We start from the raw sequence: 23,869 nt of genomic DNA on the forward strand, positions 1-23,869 counted from the left end.
CCATCTGCAGTTCACGTCCAATCCCTTCTTTCTGAACTGGAGTCCTTGCCTTTACCACCTATACTTTAGGTCCATTCACGTACACCTCCACGGTGTATACCTAGGCTGTGGCTTCGCCTGGACCTTCACATGGGCCTAAGAACTCAGTTATCCCACAGCTCTCCACTGCCACTTCCTCTGGATTCTTGACATGTACCGAGGCCACGAAGTGGTTTATGACAACGGAGTAATGGCTGATGCTCATGTCGACTTTGTGTATGTCCATGGAAGACATATTGAACAGGATTCCTTGCCCGATGGCTGCAGTGTTTTCACTGCTGAGCTGGTGGCTATATCTCGTGCTCTTGAGCACATCTATTCATGCCCTGGGGATTCGTTTCTTCTGTGTACTGACTTCTTGAGCAGCCTGCAAGCTCTCGACCAGGGCTACCCTCATAATCCTTTGGTAGCGGCCATCCAGGAGTCCATCTATGCCCTGGAACAGTCCGGTCATTCAGTGGTGTTCGTCTGGACCCCAGGTCACGTCAAAATCCCAGGCAGCGAACTTGCCGACGGGTTGGCCAAACAGGCTATGCGGAAACTGCTTTTGGAGATCGGCTCCTCTGCAACTGACCTGCGTTCAGTACTATGCCGCAAGCTTATGCAGCTTTGGGAGATGGAGTGGCATAACCTCAGCACGCACAACAAACTGCGTACCATTAAGGAGACTACAAATGTGTGGCTTTCCTGCACGTGGGCCTCTCGCAGGGGCTCCGTGGTTCTCTGCCGGCTCGGCATTGGCCACACTCGGGTGACGCACGGCTGCCTCCTGTGCCGTGATGACCCACCTCAGTGTCAGTGCGGCGCCCGGCTGACAGTGGCCCATATTTGGTGAGCTGTCCTTCTATGGCTGCCCTATGATAGACATCTCAGTTACTGGACTCTTTGCCATTAATTTTAGCTGACAATGCGTCATTGGCTAATTTAGTTTTATGTTTTATTTGTGATGGTGGGTTTTATCATTCTATATAAGTTTTAGTGCATATCCTTCGCCCCTTTGTGTTCTCCACTCTAATGCTTTCAGGGTGGATGTTTTAATGTGTCACAGAGTGGCTGGCTTTTCCTTTTTATTCTTACAGTTGGCCAGCCACGGTCATCTGCTCTCTTGTTTTTACCCCTTCTACCTGTTTCTTGGTTCTTTCTATGATTTTCTTTTCCTGTTTCATCCATAGTATTGTTGGCTGTCCTTCTGTTGTTCTTCCTTTCTCCTGTTAGTGTGCTGTACATCTCCTTTCTTTTCTTCTTTCCCTTGTGTAATTATTTTACTGGGAACAAGGGACCGATGACCTCGCAGTTTGGTCATCTCCGTCATCTCCTCCTCCCCCCCCCCCCCCCCCTTTAAACCAACCAACCAACCACCCATGAAAAGTGCATCCAGTGATCTCACACAGGTCCCCTATGTGATCATCAGTATAAGTTAACAGCTTTTTACACATACATTTAATTGAAATTCTGATCACACCATTAGCTGCAAGCTAACATTCTACTTCGGAAACATGCATTATAATAATTTCTAAGTACCATAGTTGGCCCCTAAATTAGAGTTTAATTGCTCACAATTTCAGCTTTCAGCAGCAAAAATTGTTTACCATATTTTGTGGAGTAGAAGATACATTTTTTTCCTTCAAAAAATTGCCTCCAAAATTCATGTGCGTCTTACACTCGAAATTAATGTAAAAATTTCCACCAGTCTTAAAAATGGCCATATGTTCGATGCCACAAGAAACTTCTCTCTATCTGGCAACAGCAGATTCAACTGGCAGCAGCAGTGCACTGATGCAGCTAACACGAGTTGCGGGGATTCACAAGCTTGCTAACACTGTCTCTCTCCCGCCCCACCATCGTAAACCCAGAACACTGTCTAGGCTATAATGCATCATTGCAGTCTACAGTGCCAGTGAACTTGAATTGAAAGTGATTTGTGTTATCTCTGACAGTACAATATTATGTTAATTGCTATTTTCTTAATGGAAAAAACTAAAAGGTATGCATTTGATGCGGGCTATAAATTGAAAGTAATAGCTTATGCAGAAGAACATGGAAACAGAGCTGCTGAGCAGCATTTTGGACCTCCACCAACAGAAAAAAAACCGTTCTCAATTGGTAGATTAGTAAGGAAAAACTGAAAGAGGAGGAAGATTAAATGTACAAATAGAGGACTGAATGCAGAATGGCAAAAACTAGGAGATGACATATTGAAATGGATTCAAGGACACCATCAAAATGGCAATGGAATTAATACAAAAATTATTCAAATACGTGCTTTACAGTGAAACTTAACAGACTTCAAGGGTATAGTTGGTTCTGCTACAGGTTTATGAAGCATCATGGATGTAGCATGTGAAGCAAAACCAAAATATCTAAAAAATGCTACAAGAGTATGAATAGAAAATGTTACCTTTCTATTGCTTTATTGTTCAGCATCAAAAGAAATCAGTGTGGAACTAAGGCAAATAGTGAATATGGATGAAACTCTTCTGGAATTTGATGTGCCAAGTAACAGAACAGTTGCCATGAAAGTGCTAAAACTGTAACTGTAATAACAAGTTGACATGAAAAAATGTACTACACTGTTGTTCTTTCATGTTGTGCTGGCAATATTAAACTTAATCCAATGATCATTTTCAAGCACAAAACAAAGCCAAAACCTTCTGAAACACACCAGGTGTTGTTGTTCATGTATGTAACAAGGCTTGAGTGTATGAGGCTGGTATGAAATTATGGATTAACAGAACGTGTGAGAGAAGGAAAGGTGCTTTATTAAAGAAAAGTTCTCTTCTTATGCTAGATCAGTTTAGTAGTAATTTGAAAAATGCTGTGAAGTGGAAATTGAGACTGGGAAATACAAAGCTTGCTGTTATTCTGGGAGAACATACTTCACAACTGATGTCTTGATAAATAAACCTTCTGAAGTGCATATGAGAGAGGAATGGAGCAAGTAGATGATGGTTGCAACCCAACAAAAATTCACGTTGAAGGGAATTTTAATACGACCTACAAATAAGTGTATCCGTGGATAAAACAGTAATGGTTTAGAGTGAGAGAAGCCATTATTGTTAAATATTTCAAGAAGTGTGGCATAAGTAATGCTCTTGATGGCAGTGAAGACCATCTTTATATATGAAGAGGGCAAGAGTAGAAGAAGAAGAAGAAAGCTCAGATGATGGTTTTCAGGGATTTTAAAAGTCATTTCAGTTTTATAAACTAAGAATTTTTTTTAGTCTAGATTTGCAATCTAATAATAAAAATGGTAAAAATGTTATTTTTTAAAAAAGCTGCTTGAAAGTTAAGGTGCATCTTATAGTCCGCAGCGTCCTATAGTCCACAAAATATGGTTATGTTCTCGCCATCTTTGTTATTTGGTTTGCAGTTTCAAATTGTATATTATTTTCGTCACATTTAATCTCCTATTTTCATTGCTTTAATCAGAATTTATTTATCCATGATGAAATTCAAACTGTGGGCAAAAACTTGGTAAATTTAACATTAAACAATAAAAATGATTAATAAAAAATAGTAATCTGACAACCTAAATAGTGTGTGTAGTTAGTTACTGGTGTCCACTATCCTATCAACATGTATTGTCATGCTGTCAGTGTGTCTGCCTTTGTACATAAGTCATGCTGAATTTAATTAATTTCCAATTAAATTGATTTTCTCATCTTAATTATTAGACTTGTGGATCATAAGGTTGTCACCATTGACGCATCTATTCAAAAGCAACAATTTGAAAGCTCAGTTTCTTTCATTATGTGATTACAATAAAAGTTATAAATTGTAAAGCGCATACATTATAAATAAATCTATTTGTCTCTATAACTTCTTTTTTATAAAACACTCAGATGATATCTATGTATCATTAGGTGCATGATTAAACCCTCGTTTATATGATACATCCTGTGTCTCTGTACCTGGTATGGTTTGCACTGCACCTGTGCAGATGATTACAAAGCAATTGAAACTTTTCAATGGCTATTGGACACTGACGTCACAGGTTCACAAAGAACTGCACACATGGTATACACTCCTGTCAGTGGAAGTGAGGTGCTGAATGACAGGCAGTGTTGACCCTGCACAATACCAACCAGTGAAAGACGCAAAGCCATTTTGTGCTAGTCCTGCACAATTGGTTCAAACATTTCACTCAGCCTACACAACTAATATGCCGATATGACTTCTCGTGTTACAGTGGTAAATATTTACTGTATATTCATACTTTTTTGATGTGTTCTGCATCCTGGAGTATCTCCTCACTGTGGATCAATTGGAATAAAAAGTACATCTAATCTAATCTAGATACAAGTAGTCATAATTTGCTATTAGAATACGTCACACAGTATGTGTGTAGTTACTAGTTCTGTCAGTTAAAGTACAACTTGCTGAAGTGTGACTTGCTGAAGACTCTCCTTCATCATATGATTTATGGAACATGTTCTCCGAATGAATGAATGAACAAACAATCTATTTTAATTTGTCTGTTTTTCAAGTAATGTAGATATTAAGTACATGACAGGGTGAATAAAGAAAGAAAAATGTACTGGGCTTTACAGGTCTGCCATTCTAGCATTACAACAGGCTTATTTTCCCACTAGACATCCTGCATTTGATGGCAGAAAGAACATGATCGCCTCGAGCTATTTGCCACGTCTCGGACGAGGTGAAGAAGTAAGTGCTCTTTATGTTTGCTGATACTTTACTGTTCTCTTTTTATATTTCATTCTATTACAGAAGTAAATATTTTACAGCTAATCAAAATCTAATGACAGAAGATAGTTGTAACTAATATGTGGAAATGGAATAATAAAGAAATGGTGTATAGTGTTGGAGACATTGATGTTATGTCTCTGCTTAGTATAGAATAATTGTTTTTGTAGAATTCTTGTATTTATTATTTGTTCTTAATGTGTGCAGGGAAGATGAAACCACTTTCTACATATAGTGTAAAATGCAGTAAGCTCCCAATTATTTGGGTTACCGCGAACCTTAGACACTATGGATAACTGAAAATTAGAGATAATTCAAGATACACATGTATAACAATGATGGAAATTCTTGGATGGAACAGTATATGAAATAAAGGAAAAGCAGCTACTCATCTTTAGCAGACTGAAGTGTGCACTTAGATGCACATAACAGAACACAGTATTAACTAGGTTTCAAGCCATGACTCTTGTTGTTGTTGTTGTTGTTGTGGTCTTCAGTCCTGAGACTGGTTTGATGCAGCTCTTCATGCTAATCTATCCTGTGCAAGCTCCTTCATCTCCCAGTACCTACTGCAACCTACATCCTTTTGAATCTGTTTAGTGTATTCATCTCTTGGTCTCCCTCAACGATTTTTACCCTCCACGCTGCCCTCCAATGCTAAATTTGTGATCCCTTGATGCCTCAGGACATGTCCTACCAATCGATCCCTTCTTCTAGTCAAGTTGTGCCACAAACTACTCTTCTCCCCAAACCTATTCAACACCTCCTCATTAGTTACGTGATCTACCCACCTAATCTTCAACATTCTTCTGTAGCACCACATTTCGAAAGCTTCTATTCTCTTCTTGTCCAGACTATTTATTGTCCATGTTTCACTTCCATACACACCATACAAATGCTTTCAGAAACGACTTCCTGACACTTAAATCTATACTCGATGTTAACAAATTTCTCTTCTTCAGAAACGCTTTCCTTGCCATTGCCAGTCTACATTTTATATCCTCTCTACTTCGACCATCATCAGTTATTTTGCTCCCCAAATAGCAAAACTCCTTTACTACTTTAAGCGTCTCATTTCCTAATCTAATTCCCTCAGCATCACCCGACTTAATTCGACTACATTCCATTATCCTCGTTTTACTTTTGTTGATGTTCATCTTATATCCTCCTTTCAAGACACTGTTCATTCCGTTCAACTGCTCTTCCAAGTCCTTTGCTGTCTCTGACAGAATTACAATGTCATCGGCGAAACTCAAAGTTTTTATTTCTTCTCCCTGGATTTTAATACCTGCTCCAAATTTTTCTTTAGTTTCATTTACTGCTTGCTCAATATACAGATTGAATAACATCGGAGAGAGGCTACAACCCTGTCTCACTCCCTTCCCAACCACTGCTTCTCTTTCATGCCCCTCGACTCTTATAACTGCCATCTGGTTTCTGTACAAATTGTAAATAGCCTTTCGCTCCCTGTATTTTACCCCTGCCACCTTTAGAATTTGAAAGAGAGTATTCCAGTCAACATTGTCAAAAGCTTTCTCTAAGTCTACAAATACTAGAGACGTAGGTTTACCTTTCCTTAATCTTTCTTCTAAGATAAGTCGTAGGGTCAGTATTGCCTCACGTGTTCCAACATCTCTACGGAATCCAAACTTCCCCGAGGTCGGCTTCTACCAGTTTTTCCATCTTCTCCTGGCAGAAAGCATACACAGTCACACAAACAAGTGCACACACATCCAAATGGCCACAGCAGCACTGATTGTTTAGGGAACACATGCGTGGGCTGATAGATGGGGGGAAGATGTGGATAATGACGCATGAGGCAAGGAGAGGGTAGTTAGAATGTGCGAGAAAGGAGTGGGAAAGGCAGATGGCTCGACAACTGCACAACAGGTTGAAATGGTGTTCTGAGTGGCTTTAGCATATAAGAGGGAGGGAAACAGATGGGGAAAAGGTGGACAGTGGGGAGAGATAAAGGGAGAGATGGAGCGAGAGAGAGAGAGAGAGAGAGAGAGAGAGAGAGAGAGAGAGAGAGAGAGAGAGAGAGAGGGAAAGGGGGTGGGGGGGGGGGGGGGCAGGAGAGAATACCTCCATGGAGACGCAGGTCAGGCGGAGGAAGAGGTGAGAGAAGGCAGTTCAAGGTCTGCTTGGGGGATTGTTACCATATTTACTCGAATCTAAGCCGCACCTGAAAAATGAGACTCGAAATCAAGGGAAAAAAAATTTCCCGAATCTAAGCTGCACCTGAAATTTGAGACTCGAAATTCAAGGGGAGAGAAAAGATTTAGACCGCCCCTCCAAATTGAAACAAAGTTGGTCTATTGTAACATGAGCCACAATTGAGGTCGAATGGATGAAGATACAGCTACAGCAGGTTCGTTTGAGTCGTAAGATTAACAGTTAAGCTTTACCAAGTAGCCATTGCTATGTGTCAGATGATCCGTCCATATTTATAGCAGTACCCTTCCTTTTTCACGTGCTTCCTGCCTCTTTGTTATAGGTGTTTACATCACTCTAAGCTGAAAATGCATTATTGTACTGTGTCATGCATTGTTTGTCGCATTCTGATAATGAGTGTTTACGACATGTCGCCGCTCGCAGCATGGCTTGTTTCCGTGCGCGCTACCGCAGCTTTTTTTTTTTTTTTAAAAAAAAAAAAAAAAAAAAAAAAAAAAAAAAAAAAAAAAAGGAATTGTCCCATATGCGAAACAATGGCAAGAGACTGCTATTTGTTGTTACACTGCTGCTTTCTTTGATAATGATCAACAAGAACCAAATAATAGACTGCGTATGATAGAAGATGTTCTGAACGAGAGTTTAGTGAAAATTTTTCTCCGTTTGAAAATCTTTGCAGATGCCTCTGTAGTACATTACATTCTGCACAGAAATTAGAGTCATCTTAGATTTAAAAATCTAGTCAGTTGCTGTGCTTCATTTTTCACTGTATCACTATTCAGCGTAAGAATAATATCTGAATATAAACATGACATGATATGTATATTCTTCCGCATTTGCTGTTGTCTCGCTCTAGTTCTGTAGTTTACTAGGCAGATAGGATTTAAATGAGGTAGCAACAAACACGAAAGAATACATGGCATAATGTTTACATTCTTCTAGCTTTTCTTTTAATTTATTTACTGACGCAGAGGTTTTGGCGCCAGTATTTATCTTTGTGCCTGCAAAGCATGCCTGTGTAGCGCTACATACAGTATATTTGACAGCAGAAGTTACTTATGGCAGCACCTACCAACATTTTTCAGAACTTCCCCTTACTTTGCACTCGATTCTAAGCTGCAGGCGGTTTTTGGATTACAAAAACCGGAAAAAAGTGCGGCTCAGATTCATGTAAATATGTTATATACACATTAAAAAAAGTTTTGCATCACCCCGGTTCGCAGGAATCCTGAAGATAGACATTGACTGTGGATATTGTATCACAGACACAACCCCTTGGACTGTTCAGAGATGTCACTAAACCCTGCCAAAGATGTAAACCTCCAGCGCCTTTCAGACGCAGGGGGTCTGACAGCCAATTAGTTCCAGTCATTCCACCAGGAGGGAGGTACATGGCTCATGTTGTCTGTTGTTGAACCATGCCTACATGGTCAATACCATGCTTTGATTGCGTCCGCATTGTTACTTTGTGCCAGGAAGGGCTCTCAACAAGGGAAGTGTCCAGGTGTCCCGGAGTGAAGCAAAGCAATGTTTTTTGGACATGAAGGAGATACAGAGAGACAGGAACTGTCGATGGCATGCCTCGCTCAGGCTGCCCAAGGGCCACTACTGCAGTGGATGACCGCTACCTACGGATTATGGCTAGGAGGAACCCTGACGGCAAAGCCACCATGTTGAATAATGGTTTGCATGCAGCCACAGGACGTCGTGTTAAGACTAAAACTGTGCGCAATAGGCTGCATGATGTGGAACTTCACTGCCGATGTACATGGCGAGGTCCATCTTTGCAACCACAACTCCATGCAGCGTGCTGCAGATGAGCCCAACAACTTGCCAAATGGACCGCTCAGGATTGGCATCACTTTCTCTTCACCGATGAGTGTCACATATGCCTTCAACCAGACAATCATTGGAGACGTGTTTGGAGGCAACCTGGTCAGGCGGAGTGCCTTAGACACACTGTCCAGTGAGTGTAGCAAGATGGAGGTTCCCTGCTGTTTTCAGGTGGCATTATGTGGAGCTGATGTACGCCACTGGTGGTCACAGAAGATGCCGTAATGGCTGTGCAATATGTGAATATGCCATCCTCTGACCGATATTACAGCCATATTGGTAGCATATTGGCGAGGCATTCGTCTTCATGGATGACAATTTGCACCTCCATCATGTCCGCCCCGGTAGCTGAGTGGTCAGCGTGACAGACTGCCAATCCTAAGGGCCCAGGTTCGATTCCCGGCTGGGTCGGAGATTTTCTCCGCTCAGGGACTGGGTGTTGTGTTGTCCTAATCATCATCATTTCATTCCCATCAACGCGCAGGTCGCCGAAGTGGCGTCAAATCGAAAGACCTGCACCAGGCGAACGGTCTACCCGACGGGAGGCCCTAGCCACACGACATTTCCATTTTACCTCCATCATGCACATCTTGTGAATTGCTTCCTTCAGGATAACGACGCTGCATCGACTACAGTGGCTAGCGTGTTCTCCAGACATGAACCCTATCGAACATGCCTGGGATAGATTGAAAAGGGCTGTTTATGGACGACGTGACCCACCAACCACTCTGAGGGATCTACACTGAATCGCCGTTGAGGAGTGGCACAATCTGGACCGAGAGTGCCTTGATGAACTTGTGGATAGCATGCCACGACGAATACAGGCATACATCTTATGCCCATGAATAGCATTGCTCATGCAATACTCGGCTTGCGCTTTTCTCACGTGACGTACTGCAAACTGCGGATGAAGGGCAATGGGGAGGTGCCACATTTTTAGATTTCTACGAGGTGTTTGACATGGTGCCCATTGTGGCCTGTTAATGAAGGTATGAGCATGTGTAATGATATCACAGATATGTGAGTAATAACTACTAGAACACAGTAAGTTGTCCTTGATGGCGAGTGTTCATCAGAGACAAGGGTATCGTCAGGAGTGCCCCAGGGAACTGTGGTAGTGCCGCTATTGTTCTCTGTATACATAAATGATTTGACAGATAGGGTGGGCAGCACTCTGCTGTTATTTGCCGATCGTGCCATGCTGTACGGTAAGGTGTCGAAGTTGAGTGGCTGTAGGAAGATACAACACGGAAATTGTCAGTTGGTGTGATGAATGGCAGATAGCTCTAAACATGGAAAAATGTAAGTTAATGCAGATGAGTAGGGAGGTCAAACTTGTTACGTTTGGATACAGTATTACTCGTGTCCTGCTTGACACAGTCAGGTCTTTCAAATATGAAATGGAATGAGCATGTGAGAACTGTGGTAGATTTGGCGAATGGTTGACATCAATTTATTGGGATAATTTTAGAAAAGTGTGGTCTACCCGTGGAGGGGACGTCTATAGTACGCTGATGCAACCCATTCTTGAGTATTGCTTGAGTGCTTGGGATACATAGCAATTCACATTGAGGGAAGACATTGAAGCAGTTCAGATGTGGGCTGCTAGATTTGTTACCGGTAGGTTTGAACACCATGTAAGTGTTACGGAGGTGCTTCAGGAAGTCAAATGGGAATCCCTGGAGGGAAGATGACACTCTTTTTCAAGAAAGACTATGGAGAAAATTTAGAGAACTGGCATTTGAAGCTGACTGCAAGTAAGGATTACAAAAATAAGATATGAGAAATTAGGATATGAAGGCATATAGATAGTTGTTTGTCCCTCACTCTATTTGCAAGTGGAACAGTGAAGGAAGTGACTAGTATGGTACAGGGTACCCTCCACCATGCACTGTAGGTGGCATGCAGAATATTTATGTAGATGTAGATGCAGTTGTGGGAACACAGGAGAGAGAATTTCCACCTACGTAATTAAGAGAACACATATGCTGGAAGGGAGTATCCAGGTGGCTTTAATAGAGAAGCAGATTTTAAGGTCATTTGTGTTGCAATGTGCAGCATGTCTGGAAATTGGATAGTCATGTTTGTGGTTTGCAAAGTTTGGTGATGTCCATTCACTTGAGTAGACACTTGGTTACCTGTTAAGGGCACATAAGACTGCTGAACACTAGCATAACTGATATAAAATATGGCTGCCTTGGCATGTGGCTCTGTCTTTTATTGGTATGAAATACCTATTACTGGACTGTGGCAGTAGATGGTGTGTGGGTGTATGGGAAAGGTTTTGCACCTTGGTCATCTCCAAGGGAATGACTGATGGGGTGCAAAATTGGGAGCAGAATTGGAGCAGGGACGGACAAGGTATTCGGGGTGGTGGCAGACTGCTACTTTTGTGGATGTGGGTAGGGTTTTGGTTAGGGCATCTCTCATCACGGAGCATGTTGAGAGGTAGTTGAAGCTCTAGCGAAGGATGTAGTTGAGTTTTTCAGGGAGTACTGATCGGCAGCTGGTTTATTGGTGCCACTGGAGGAGTTGGCACAGAAGATGAGTAGATCTTCTGATGGATAAGATGGATAGAATGTTGTCTATCAGTAAAGATTCTGGAAGGATTAACAGTGTATTTTTAACAACTCTTGCTTCCCACTTCAGATGTGGTATCTGTGGGTGGTGAGGCTGTAAGGAAGAGGCTGATTAATGTGGAACTGGTGACAGCTGTCAAAGTGGGGGTACAGTTGATGGTTGGTACAGTTGGTATGAACTGATATATTTATGGAACTATCTGCGAGGTGGAGATCTACATTTAGGAAGGTGTCTCATTGAGTTGAAAAGGAACCCCTTTCTCTCTCTCTTTTCTGCCTCTCCCTTTGTCCCCACTTTCCTCACTTCCCCCCTCCTTTCTTCCCCCTCTCTCTTATATGTTTTGTGTGCTCTACACTGTCAGAAATCCTTTCATATTGTGCAGTTGTTGAGTCATCTGTCTTTCCCAGTTCTGCCTTACATTTTATCACTACCCTATTCTTGCCTCATGCGTTCTTCCCTATCCCCAAGTGACTTCTGTCAGCCTAGGCATCTGCTATCTGATAATCGGTCACTGCATCCGTGGTATTGTGCATTTAGTATTTAATGTCATCAGTGAATTCGTGAATGAAGTTAGTTCCATTTAGGGCTAATCACAAAATCTGCAGGAATCATCTGTGAATTTATTATATAAAACGAAAAAAATATAGAATTATGGATTGTGCCTTACTGCGGTGTAAGTCATGGCTGACAGAGAGAAAGCAAAGGGTTGTCATAACATGAAGGAGAGGAAAGTACTTCTCAAAGTGAGAATTACACAAGAGGTGCCACAGTCTGAGGACGAACCATGTTTTTTCTTAACTTACATGAGTTATCTATAAATGTAAATTATCATTCAGTTTTATTTGCTGATAGTAATGATAGAAAATAAAAATTCAAAGGAAACTCTTGAAAATGTCATTAACATTCTCGAGAACCTATCTGACTGGTTTCATCTAAATGGCATAAAATTAAATATTTAAAAAATACAGGTATAACATTTAAGACACAGCCATTTAAAATAAATTGTATTCAGATTATGCACAGAAGTCAGCAGCTAAACAAAGCAGAATATGTTAAATTCTTAGGAATGTAGACAAACAGAAATCTGTAATGTGTTTCTGTATCCTTTCACCCACAGCACTGATTTCTGTTATCAGATCCTTAATCTCCATATTTAGTACTGAAATATCCTGAGATAGCTGTTACTGCAACTCCTTCTTCAATACTGTGATGTTATTTGCTAAATTTTGTATCACGTTATTTTTGAGCTCTACTTTATTAGCGTCTAACAATTCTTTCATCTTAAATACATTTGTCACTGTGAGTGGGCAATCCTGATCATATACAGTTACTTATTTTTACATTAGCCCAGGTATCCTCTATCTAGGGTCCAGAATTATGTTCATAATGTTACTGTGTAACACTTTGATTGTTAGCTATCAAGCACCAATTTGCAGTTAACAATACTAATCATAAACAGTCCACTATACTCACCAGATCTGTCTTTGTTATTAATATTTGTGACTTCACTGTGAGGCGATATATTGTAGGCTGTTGGCCCACAACAGCTGCAAGTTGTAGCGACATTCTGATAGGCTCCAGCTCCTCCAAGTGGATCAACAACATCCCGAACACCCCAGTTTCTCCGTAGACAACCCCACGATGCTGTAGAGGGGTGGTCAACTGGTTCCCACCATTGCCACAACTCACCACCACCAGTACCTGTAAGATACCCCTCTCTCTTCTATCCCAAGGACCTCTTCTTCTTTTCTTGTATCTTCTTCTTTGCTTTTGCTCTTCATCTTGTATTTTCACTTCTTCCTTGCCTCTTGGTTCTTCTTTATTGTCTTCTTTCTTGCTTTTACTAAATCTTGAGGTTAATTAAAGGATTGATTGCTACTCACCATATAGTGGAGATGTACAGTTGCAGACTGGCACAACAAAAAGATTACTAAACACATAAGCTTTTGACCAGAAGGCCTTCTTCCAAAATGGACGACATGTACACACACACATTCACACAAATACAACTCACACATAAACGACCACTGGATCTGGGTGCTGCTGGACAGTGAGTGTTAAGTAGTCTTTTTGTCGTGCCTGTCTGTGACTTGACATCTCTGCTATATGGCAAGCGGCTAACTGTCCTTTTCATAATATTGTCTTGATGTTAATTCATAGGTTAAAGTTGTATTTCTGTTATTTGTCTACCCAGTATTTTCACTGTCACCACCTGTGACAGGTCGAAGTGCACCATTTCTTCGCTGTGTCTGTCTATCAACCTGACCATGTAATTCATTAATAACAATATGTTTCCAAAGACATTAGCAACTCTGATGCTATATGTTGACTGGTTTGGTATTTCAGTGCTCTTAGTAGCTAAAAAGTCCTCACACTGAGTAATAAGATTATCCTGCTAAGACCTAAACATTATGAGAATGTTGCAAAATGTTCCACCGATACTGATTGGATCAATATCACCATCGCCTCTTCCAAAGAAATACTTCGTTCTAGCTGGTTCTTGTTTAATACGACTATCGGACATTAATTTCGTAAGTGTGGTAAATAAATCTGCCCTTAATCTCAAGCAATAACATATTTTGCTGTCATATAGTTGCTGTCATCCATTGCTAAGACAACCAGCGATATTAGCATATGCATCTAATCAACTACCGGTATGTAACTCATATCTCTGAGGTATTGTTATGTCACTGTCAAAAATAATGGCACCTTTCAACTTTTGAAAACTCTAGAGCACTGAAAGAGCATGTAATAGCCTTTAAAAATTGATTGTGGATGTTAATATTATCTCGAAAAACCAAAGTCACTTCACTGAAAATCATCAGTCAGAGACAGTCCACTCCCCTTTTTCTCAGCCTCACCCACTTGATGATTTGGCCTCTGTTCAGTAACATGATCTGGATGAGATTTAACGTGGTGAGCACCTAGCACAAACACTCTTGCAACAAATAACTTCTCAAAGCAGGTTTAAATTTCCGTTATTAACATCTATGTTCAGTTTTTATTCATTTTTCATAATACATTTGTATTGTCAACGTAATAATCGAAAGTCTGGTTGCTCACATGTGTGAATGCGAATTGATTCCACCAAGAAAACCATGTAACAACTGATAACATGAATTACGATCATACAAAACTTCTCACCATTTTTTCCTATTTACAATACAATCTAGTATCTTTTTTTAAAATAATAATCAATGGCTGCTGTCCCATTGGTGACTTCTTTCAGTTTGGCATAGCTGTTGGCTTTGTGTGTACGGTGACCAGCTTTCAGCGATGCTGTACCTTGTTGTGGCAAGTGTGCTGCTGTTGCTCTTTCGTCCTCAAACCCGTATCACAGAAGGAAGCAGCAGTGTACAGTACACACTGTTTCTAACATAAAACTATACATATCACAGATACACATGTTGTTGATATTAAGACCTGACACAGTCTAACTACTTCTCCTTTAATGTGAAACAATGGAAAATGCAGGATGGAATGTAACATTATCATGAAAAGGAAAGTTGCCACTTACCATATATGAGAGATGCTGAGTCGCAGATAGGCACAACAAAAAGACTGTCACATGTGTGCGTGAGTTGCGTTTGTGTGTGTGTCTATGTGTGGTGTGTGTGTTTTTATTTTTTTTTATTTTTCTTATGGTGAAGGCCTTATGGGCCGAAAGCTTGTATTGTGACAGTCTTTTTGATGTGCCTGTCTGCCACTCAGCACCTCCACTATATGGAGAGTGGCAACTTCCCTTTTCATAATATCCTTTAATATGAATATTACATATTTATATATCCAGAGTTCTTACCACAAATTATGCATCAAACCATGTCACTGTAGGAAGGTAGTGCTGGCCAAGGATATGCTACATTCTTTCATGAATAAATGGGGCAGTACTGTACCTTCATCGATAAAGAAACACTTCAAAACAAAATTCGGCATTTATGCATTTGCTTTGATACTCTGAGTTTGTTACTGAGTCATCCATGAGCATGTGAGCCCTTACTTTGGTGCCACAGGAAGCCAGTAGATATGATCTTTGAGTTTCTTTGGATTTTGTGAGACATCTTCTAATAATATTCTACTACAGTAGTAATTTAAGGTTTAAAATATTGTCCACTTGACAGCAAAACATATTTCTTTCACCATTTCTCTCCCCATAACCAACCAGTTTGTCTTACATCTATTATGCAGTAATCTTTGAATACTTAGAAGTCTCTTCACAGTGACTGTATGATGAGAAAATAGAAGTTCATGATGAGAAAATCAAAGTGACCTGTCCTCCTTTTTTTTTTTTTTTTTTAACATGCTCCAACTGGACTGTCTCTCCTCCCAGAGGAAGGAACTATTAGTTTTGAAATATAGGATAGCGTATGTTCTTTTATATGTGTCTATCAGCTGTACTAAAATTTCATCTGAAAGTAAGTAGCGACCAGCAATTCTGTCTCATACTGTTATGTTTTCTAAATGGACTTTTTTCTTCAGTACTACCAATTAAGTCATAATGTTTCAGTATTATAAATTTTTTTTACAATTCACTTAGTCACTTTATATTAATGTTACATATTTTATCACTTTACAAGATGTGTAGTTATTTCTTTCGCCTTTAATTCAGTTATATTTTATAAAATAATATTTATACTGCTGCTACTGTTTGTACATTTGTCTTAATTTTGATTTATGTTTATTTTTCTTGACTAATACTGGGCTTCGACATTTGCCTCTATAATTACCATAATTGTTAATCATGTTTAATCTTAGCTGTATATGATTTTTATGATTAGTGTTTGTTTTCACCACAATAGAATAAATGTACATTTCTTAACAGTCATACAACATTACTATACCATTTTTAACCCTCCAGCAGGTGCACCTATGTGTGAAGTGTGCCAAGCACAGATAAAATCATATTGTACTGTTCTATTGTTGTTTAAGAATTGCAGCCTCCTATCTGTTCCTTCATTATTACTTCAGCTAATATGGTGATAAGTTGTGTTGCCAGTGTCCAAAGAGCAGCAGTAATATAAAATAAACAGCTACCTAGGTAAGAAAAAATGTACACTCTGTGTAAGAAAATGACACAGATTTCTTGCCAGAATCAAAATCCCACAATGAGCCACTTGTCTAGGAGATAATTAGCAATCCAATAAGCAGATGGCTGGGATCTGATGCAGCTGCACTGTTTGATGCTTCAAGTAGGTCATTACCATGGTGTAACAGAGTGATATAATGAAAGTTTATTTTATGATCATTTAATTAAACAGTAATATGGCTCAAATAATGTAAGTTTATTGTATCATTGTTTAAATAAGCTAAGATTAAGTATGTGTCGCTCGAACAAGTTTACCTAGGTAAAATAAAGGCAGCTATTCTTTCCATGTGTACGAAGTATGCTATTCGCCCACTCATGTCATAAACAATGATGTACCTGCTTGAGGGTTAATTACTTTCAACGCGAGGAATGTGTTGCTATGTTATAAACCAGATTGTGGTACATTAGGTATCAAAAATTTGATAATCTTCGACATAAGATTACTTTTGTACTTCACACAATACATAAGAGAAGAATGTTTTTGATTGTGTATTTGTGGGTGTCACACACCTTAATTTGTCATCATATAAGACATTTCAATATTTCTTTGTTGTGGCAATTACATTTTGGCCCATAGGGCACCAGAAGTACCCACAAAGCATTATGATAAACATCCAAGAAATTTAATAATGTATGGCCCTGTCCTTTAAGGATTGGTTTTGATACAAAGGTGACTGGAAAAAAATATAGTTCTCTTTAATTTCTTTGCTTTCACCAAGTAGCTCCACACCACTAGACTTGTGCACTTCTGAAGTTTAGTTTGCATTTTTCTGCCTCACTTCATTACTGGAATATTCCTGATCCCATCCCATCAATCTCTACAGTTCTGTCCCTGTTATTCTTTTGCTGTAGTAAATTCTCAGCAATTCTTCCAGCACTTGATAACTCTGTAAAAATTATTTTACCAAACTCCTGATTGTATTCTGATCTCTCTTGTCTCCTGTTTCCTGGAGTAGAACTTGAGATTAGAAGCAAGATCATATCCAGTTGTTGCACAGATAACACATTCTTATTCCCCACATCATCTTGCAAAAGATCATGATGTTCTGATGCATGGATTCTATCCATCTAATAATGTGGAATATAGTTGTTATATCTTTGGTACTGAGGGAGATCTCATTTCTGACAGGTCCTAAGTATCAGGCACAGCCAGAACTTCAGGAACATTTGAGGCTTTCACTGGAACGATGACTTAACTGACATATATTGATACTGAGATATAGAGCATCAGACATTTTAAATAAGCCTTTTATTCATTTCAAAGTCTTGTACATGGACTAAATTTCAGTCAAATATGAACTAAATATTGTGGTTTCTGAGTAAATGACATGATACTGCAATATGTAAGAATTAGTGACTGACTGGATTTCAGTGAAGTTCTTGTTCCAGAGCACACCACAACTGATTGTGTTACAGTGGTTTCAAAATAAGACATCATCTCTTCAGGTTCATTTGATTCTTCTGTTTGACTTTTTATGCCAGCTTGCTAAGTGAAATGCTTTTACTCTGAGTTACAACTACCAGAGCTTTCTGAAAATTTGTGATTAGTTACCAATCATTTCCCACATGATTGAGTGTATCATACTACTTATGTAATGCTGTCATGTACTCTGGCGTCATAATCACAAATCTGTCACCTGTGTCTTCCTTTCTAAATCTTTCTTTTAAATTCCGAAGTGCATCTGTAGAAGATGAGCTCCATTCTTCTTTACTACTTCTTTCTTCTGTATATTTAATGTTTATGCTGTGTAAGTAATTTGGTCTATATTTGAACATATAATCTGAAATCTAGCTTTATGCCTTAGCATCAGATATGAAAATGCCTTCCATTTTCCTTCTACCATTCTGTTCTCTTTCTTTTGCTGAATACGTAATTGACTTTCTGCCATCCTCTTTGTTCCAATCTCCCCTAAATTGACAGAAACTGAAATATATAATCTCTTCCAGCTACTGATCCAAATATTTTCCTTGTACACAGTATATCCTATACACAAATTACACCAGCCTCCAGCACCAGAGAGAATACAGCTGACATAACTATAAAAGCGATCCACTTGCACCAAAAGATTGCTCAGTACCACACCTCACTAAGCTTTAGCATATACCTTGTGCCCAAATGCAGGACTACAGACTGATAGAAACCTGTATTGTTTGCTATCACAGGAGAAGTGTTAAAACAGTCGAACATGATGTATCTGTAATAGGCTGAACCTATAATGACTGTCAATTGATTTTATGGTTACACTGAAAAGAAATGTGAAAAATGCTATGAAAACCATGTTATGTGACCATGTTCTTCCAGTGGTGTAGTTGTTATCACCAGCAAGGGATTAAACCTTAGGAAATAATGCCTCACTCACAGAGTTGGAAATTTCTAAAATTACAATAATGAACATTACAGAAATTGTAGGCGGTGTTGCAGAAATGAGCAAAAGGACCTTTTTATCACTTCTTGCAGGCATTTGAATGAAGAAGAGTTGCTTTGTAAGGAATGCCATTACTCACCAAGGGAATTAATACAGCTTTGGTTAGCAATATTGGGTCATCAAAGCAGGTGGATATTATTACTTTTTTTTATCCAACTCCTTTGTGCGAGATGTTATATTTGTGTTACAGTTTAATACCTTAGAGGTAGGTGTACTTGTTATGGAATCAGTGTTACTATTATGTAACGTATATTTAAAATTGTGTACTAATGTCCAAAGTAAGCTATATCCCATATCATATATTTGATGAATGGACACTTAAGAAATAAAATAGAATAAATTAAATACTACCCCTACTTTACTGCTTTGTACGTTCTGTTGTGAGTTCTAATTTCAACCTTATTTCTTCTAGTTGACTGCAACAGTAACAGTTATGGATGAGGAAAGGAATCTTCCAAAAGATTTTGAGATCAAAGTGAAGTTGGTTGATGAAGTTGACTTGACATGCTTGAATAGTTACATGAGAGAAGAAACAAATCTTGTTTTGCCACAAAAAGCTATTCAAATGCTGGATATTGTAATACGCAATGCTCCTGCACAAAGGTAATTCCACTAAATAACAAAAATTTGTAATAAATAGTGTAATTGTTCTTCCTATTCAATCTAAATAGAAGAGAGAAAATACCGGTAGTGAATTGTGCAGTATTTTACTTGAACATCATTATCATCAGCCATTTGACAACCACTGCTGGACTTCTCTGTGCCTTGTGGATGTGCAGGTGAATGCTTTTGTACTGCTACAGTGGATTTTATGAAGTCACTAGCTGGGGTACACAGCTTTGCTCTGGGAGTTGATATGAGATTGTGTGATAGTTGAAATAAAAGGATAAACTTTAAAGTGTAAGAGGTAAAAAAAATTATATTGAAAACACATTCTAACTATTTACAATACTTTAAAGTGTAAGAAGTAAATTTTCTTATTGAAAACATATTCTGACTATTTCCAGTACTTGTCTATAAACAACAGTTTTCATTTTGTTTTATGGGATATATATGTAGAAATTTTTCGAATTTCCCACTCAAGAGCAAGCTACATATTGTTGATTGTGAGAGAAGTAGGAGTCTTTGAGGTTAGTGCCACAATATTTTAAAGTTTGTCCTTGTGCATTGTTAATTGTAAAACTGTAGGCTAACTTAATTGGAAATTGCAGTTAGTAGAGATCAGTGGTATTCTGGGGATGTATAGTGTGTGTCCTTTGTGCTTTCAAGTCATAAGTTCGGCTCCGATGATGTTATTCGATAGCTGTTTGAAAATCATCCTTGTTCCATTACGTAGTTTTGGTGAGTTGAGATTTCTGAGTACTATGATCAAAAATCCAGTTTTAAGTCAAAGCGGTATGGCATTCCTTGTACTTCCAGAGAGTTTAGAAATTCTGTAGGGAAGTTCACACTTTTTCAATGTGTACCATGGTGTTGATCAATTTGTGAGGTCTCTCTTCACAGGAAATTTTCTTCTGAATATTAAAGCTGATATTCATGACAATATTATTTTTAGCTGCCAAAATTGCTCTTTCAAATAGCCAGTGTGGATTGGCCTAGTTGTGAACAGTGTTTTGATAAATTTGGCTGATGAGTTCATTTTCAGCAGGGTGCTGTGTTGCAAAAATCACTCTTAAGTTTAATGAGGCTAGCCGTCTGGTCAGTGGGTTATGTATTTGTAAAGGTTTTTGAACAAAATGTGCTGTTGTTTTGTATTTTGATAGTTCAACTCTCATAGTTTTTGTTAGTCGCAGTTTTTGTATGTGTGGCCAGTGATGTGATTTTTAAGCGTGCATTGATTTCATCAGCTGGTGTTGCCTTTGGGACAATTGTAAGTGTTTGTTGAAAATCTCCTGATAGTGTGAGTAGAGCTCTTCCCATTACTTTTCAGAGTTTCATCACAAGTCTTCTAATGTTCTGTCCATGGCTTCAAGTGATAATATTTTTTTTTTTTTTTTATTTTTTATTTTTTTATTTTTGTTTTTTATTTTTATTTATTTATTTATTTATTTATTTTTGCCATTGTGCGTTTGTCCCAGAAGATAATTTTAGCTTGCCTTAGGAGTTCACCCCATCTAGATGGTCTTGAGATTTTACATACCAGGAATTGTTTTTTGGCTATATTCGACAGTAGTTGGAAGGCGGAATGGGCATAAGTGTGGCTGCAATGCCAGATGATGCCAGTGCAAGTGCAATGTGCTGTTTAGTACATATTTCCACCAGAAATAGATTTGTTAGAAATGTTTTCCTGGTGCTGCCTGTTGTGTCCAAGTAAACAAATTCATCAGTGTTGTTGTTCATCCGATTGGTGATAATGTTGTAAATTTCCTTTTGATTGTCCTTGAGGAATGGTTTGGCATGAGCAATGTATTGAAGTGGTTTGTTGATGTTTTAGCGTTTTTCCTTTGTAATTTTGAAGTTTAACACATTGATAGCATTTTTTCATGGTGCTTGCATCCCAAGTTGCACTAAAGTCTGGCTGGTATTGCTAAACATTTAGCTTCTAGGCAAATAAGTATTTCATTGAAGATGTTGTCATGGAATTTGATGGTCAGTTCAGAATGAGCCTGTCAGATTTGGTACATATGTTATTGGTCATACTCTCTTTGAAGGAGTCCGATAGCTGTTTTGGATTCAATGGGTTATATGTTGTTAGAATTATGGAGAGTAAGTCTCTCATTTGTTGAGCTGAGGCTGTGAGTGAGGGTTCTTGTAGTGTTAATTCCCAGTGGTTGTCCTTTTCCAGTAGTCCTAAGGATTAGTGTGCTGCTCTCTACATCTGCCATAGGTAACCATCGACAGTCTTGAGATCTGTGAAACCTTTTGCTCCTCATATTTCGTGTAGCATCATACAAAGATAGAAACATTCGGTGTTGTTCAGATGTATGGTGTATACACAGCCAAGGGCACCAGTTTTCATGATTCCTGGATGATCTTCTGCTGCAGTTTCTTGTTTTCATCATTGACCGATTTTTCTTGTTGCGTTCCACGTATAACAGGTAGGGACGTCGAGATATAGTAATTTTTTCACGAATGAATCCGTTTGGCACAGTTGGTAAAAAGCTGCTTGTGTTGTGCTCTGTGGTGGTTCACATGCAGTTTTTCTGGTGGTGCCTTTTGTGAAGTTAATTTTCTGTCTGTTCTCCAAATGAACTGCTAGATGTTGCACAGCTGGTTCACATACATGTATGGGAAAACCAAAAGTCCGCCACGCTGCTTCATTACTGTTGATGTATCTTCCCATTTACACATGAGGATCTCATCATATCTGTTTTGTTGTACGCTGCCTTTGTTGTATTGCTGCCATGTCACCGCCTTTGTTCACAAACATACAGACATATTTGATGGATTTCACTGAATTGCAGTATTCTACGTTTATGTGTGCTTGAAACACTTTGGAGAGTAGTGTGTTACATGGTGCTACCCATTGATTATCCATATCCAGTTTGTCACTGCCTCGTATTTGTATTTTTCCTGTGAAGTCACAATTTTTGGGTGATTGTCTTCTGTATTTGGGATAGCCATCAACTCTGGTTTGTGTGTCATCCAAGTATTGTTCTGGGTATTTTTTTGGACATTTTCCATCACTCATCGTGGTGAATTGGGGTTTAATGGCCTGCATGGTCCGTAAATCGTGTGTTTCATTACTATGTTGTACAGCTCTAGATCTTCTTGTAGACTGGGAAATTACCTTATGGTTCCAAAGACGTTGTTTTTTGTGATGACTTCAATAATCTCATTTGTTTTGATCAGGAAACGTTGGGTATTATGTCATGTCACTGCATGGGGACTTGTCTGTATCTTAGTTGTTCTTTGATTTCTGGCCATGACGAGTTGCATGTGAATGTTATGAAGAGATCAGGTCATCCATATTTTCTTATGCAGGTCATAGCATCTTTAGTGTATTCGTGCATGTCTTGCACTTCCTTTGTACAATGAGGATAAGTTTACCATTGTTCCAATGTTGTCAATGTTTCTGTCATTTACCATGGCTTCTTGAAGGAGGATGTATTCTTCTGTGCATGGTTTCTTCTGATTCTGTCTTATGTAAAACATTCTTCGTGCTCCTATTTTTGCATAAGTATATACCAGTAATCGTTGGAGTAAACAGCGAATGTCGAGAATGTGGTCATATGTTTCATTGTCTCAGATCATTAAGCGGTAAGCACAGAACTTCTTGGAAGTGACTTTTTGTTTGCTTCTACACCTGTCTCAGTTTGGATTTGTTTCACATTAAAATGATATCTGTCCTCTCTGTGCAGAAATGTTAAGGGATATTGAAGGGCATCATGTGAACAGTGTGTCTCTGGAATGGGATATTTGACTATGTTCTTGAAACTGTCTTAAATGATTAATTACGTCATTTTATGCTCTTTTTGAATTTTCTCTTGAATTTCAGTATTCCTTTATGAAAACTGGAATTAATTTCAAACAATTTGAAAGTCCGCTAAAACATTCCATTCGAGTTACGTGATGCCTGTGACGTCACTGGCTAGCTCGCTGCTCCTACTGTCACAATTCTGATTTACAGTGATTTTTTGTTCATCTATAAAAGCCCTTGAAAAGTTGTTTTTGTGTTTTTCAGAGAATGAGAAGATGTGTAAAATGTGGTTGCACTGTACTGGCAAATTGCCACCACATCAATACAGAAGTTAACATTAACTTACCTCCAAGATATGCTTTCCCACTGGTACATCGAAGGCTAGCATCATTCAGAAAAAATTAAACTCCTAGTGAAAATTGTTGTTTTACCCAGCTACACCTCAATTATTCGGTAGCTCAGTTCTTGGAGCGGTAGACTGTCGAATTTAATAAGATGATGCCCATAGATCACTGATTTCAATCTAACCCAAAAAAACCTTTTAAATTATTTGTAAAATGACTCGACAGTCCTCTCATATGAAAACCAAATCAACATTACAAAACTTCACCACACCGATCAGAAACAGAATATTATTGTGTTTTCCTTGCTGTTTATGTGCACTTCCATTTG

The 23,869-nt window shown here is 38.9% G+C and overlaps 1 protein-coding gene across 1 annotated transcript in view; it reads left to right on the forward strand.

Moving 5' to 3' along the window:
* LOC124544676 (protein argonaute-2-like) overlaps positions 1 to 23,869 on the forward strand; it is a 314,130-nt gene that overhangs the window by 55,610 nt on the left and 234,651 nt on the right. The window contains exons 5-6 of the mRNA XM_047123299.1: positions 4,590 to 4,704; positions 19,250 to 19,440. Coding sequence (XP_046979255.1) covers positions 4,590 to 4,704; positions 19,250 to 19,440 — 306 coding nt within the window. The remainder of the gene's footprint in view (positions 1 to 4,589; positions 4,705 to 19,249; positions 19,441 to 23,869) is intronic.

Source organism: Schistocerca americana, chromosome 8, assembly GCF_021461395.2.
Source record: "Schistocerca americana isolate TAMUIC-IGC-003095 chromosome 8, iqSchAmer2.1, whole genome shotgun sequence".
Lineage (NCBI taxonomy): Eukaryota > Metazoa > Arthropoda > Insecta > Orthoptera > Acrididae > Schistocerca > Schistocerca americana.